The 1,091-nt window shown below is 40.8% G+C and overlaps 1 protein-coding gene across 1 annotated transcript; it reads right to left on the minus strand. All coding sequences in view use genetic code 12, as the record gives it.

Moving 5' to 3' along the window:
• Position 1: 1 nt before the first annotated feature.
• PGUG_04299 (uncharacterized protein) lies at positions 2-778 on the minus strand (the record flags this gene model as incomplete). Its single annotated transcript, XM_001483520.1, has 1 exon — positions 2-778. A coding segment is annotated over one exon (777 nt), but the record flags the coding sequence as incomplete, so codon positions are not given.
• Between the last annotated feature and the right edge of the window lie 313 nt (positions 779-1,091).

Genomic DNA, 1,091 nt, shown 5'->3' on the forward strand with positions numbered 1-1,091 from the left:
AACTAATGCAGATAGCTTGAAAAAAACGTTTCAATCGAGACAGTAAGTATTGTAGATGATTACCATTCAAAGTGATAGTAAAGACACCCCTTAGTAACGAATACAAGAGGAATAGACCAAAGTAGTTCACAATCATTATTTTGGTAATGTTCGGGATCAAAATGGTTTCCCCTTCATTGCCAGAAAACCCTGCAAAAAACCACTTGAGTATTCTTATCTTGATATTGTTCCCTGTTCTCAATAGTGAGCTACCGGTATAAAACCGAAACAACCTCTTATGAATACCACTTGAACTTTCGTAGGAGTTTCGACAATTCAAGTCATCAATTGTGCGGAGGAGGTTGCGGGAGCTCAACATGACAATGATGACAACATAGGACAATCTTGAGAACGACATCAGAGGTTGAAACGTGATTTCCCATGTTTCGTATCCGTTCATAATGCGTACAATATTAACCGCTGCTGTAGCAGAAACAAGAATTTCTGTCGCCCAGCCGCAAATGAGTTGAAATACTGCCCGTATGTTGTGCTGGTTGGCAATGCACAAATAAATAAATAGAAAAATTGAACCGTGCAATACAGCTTCCAACACGAATAGTATATGGAGCAAGCAACTGTATGGGGACTTGGTGTTCTCTCGAATGTAAAATCTTCCAAAATCAATAATGCTCTTCACGTTTGTCGTTGAAACTGTTTCCACCAAATCAATATCACGGTAAGCTGCTACCATGGAAGATACGGTGCTAAGAAGGTCTGTGTCTCGATACACTATGTACATGTTGATCCTGTGGGCAGATTTGAAGAGGTGATTTTCGGTGTCGACGTCGTTCAAATAAATCGATATTTGGAGGTGAGTCCTTTTGTGGTTAAGATAGTCGAGTAGGTAGTAGTTGTTGTCCTGTGACTGCAATTGACCCGGCTCAAGACCGGGCCATGTATTGAGCGGAGATGCAATAATAGCATGGGGAAATTGCAGTGATATATTCTGTTGAAGTGATGAAAGTTGGCGCAAGTAATCTAGATCCAAAACATTTCCCTACGGCAGAGAACTCTCAAATGTTAGACGAGTAAGTGTGCTGTCGTCAAAGGTG

Source organism: Meyerozyma guilliermondii, genomic scaffold (assembly GCF_000149425.1).
Source record: "Meyerozyma guilliermondii ATCC 6260 scaffold_5 genomic scaffold, whole genome shotgun sequence".
NCBI classification, from domain to species: Eukaryota; Fungi; Ascomycota; class Pichiomycetes; order Serinales; family Debaryomycetaceae; genus Meyerozyma; species Meyerozyma guilliermondii.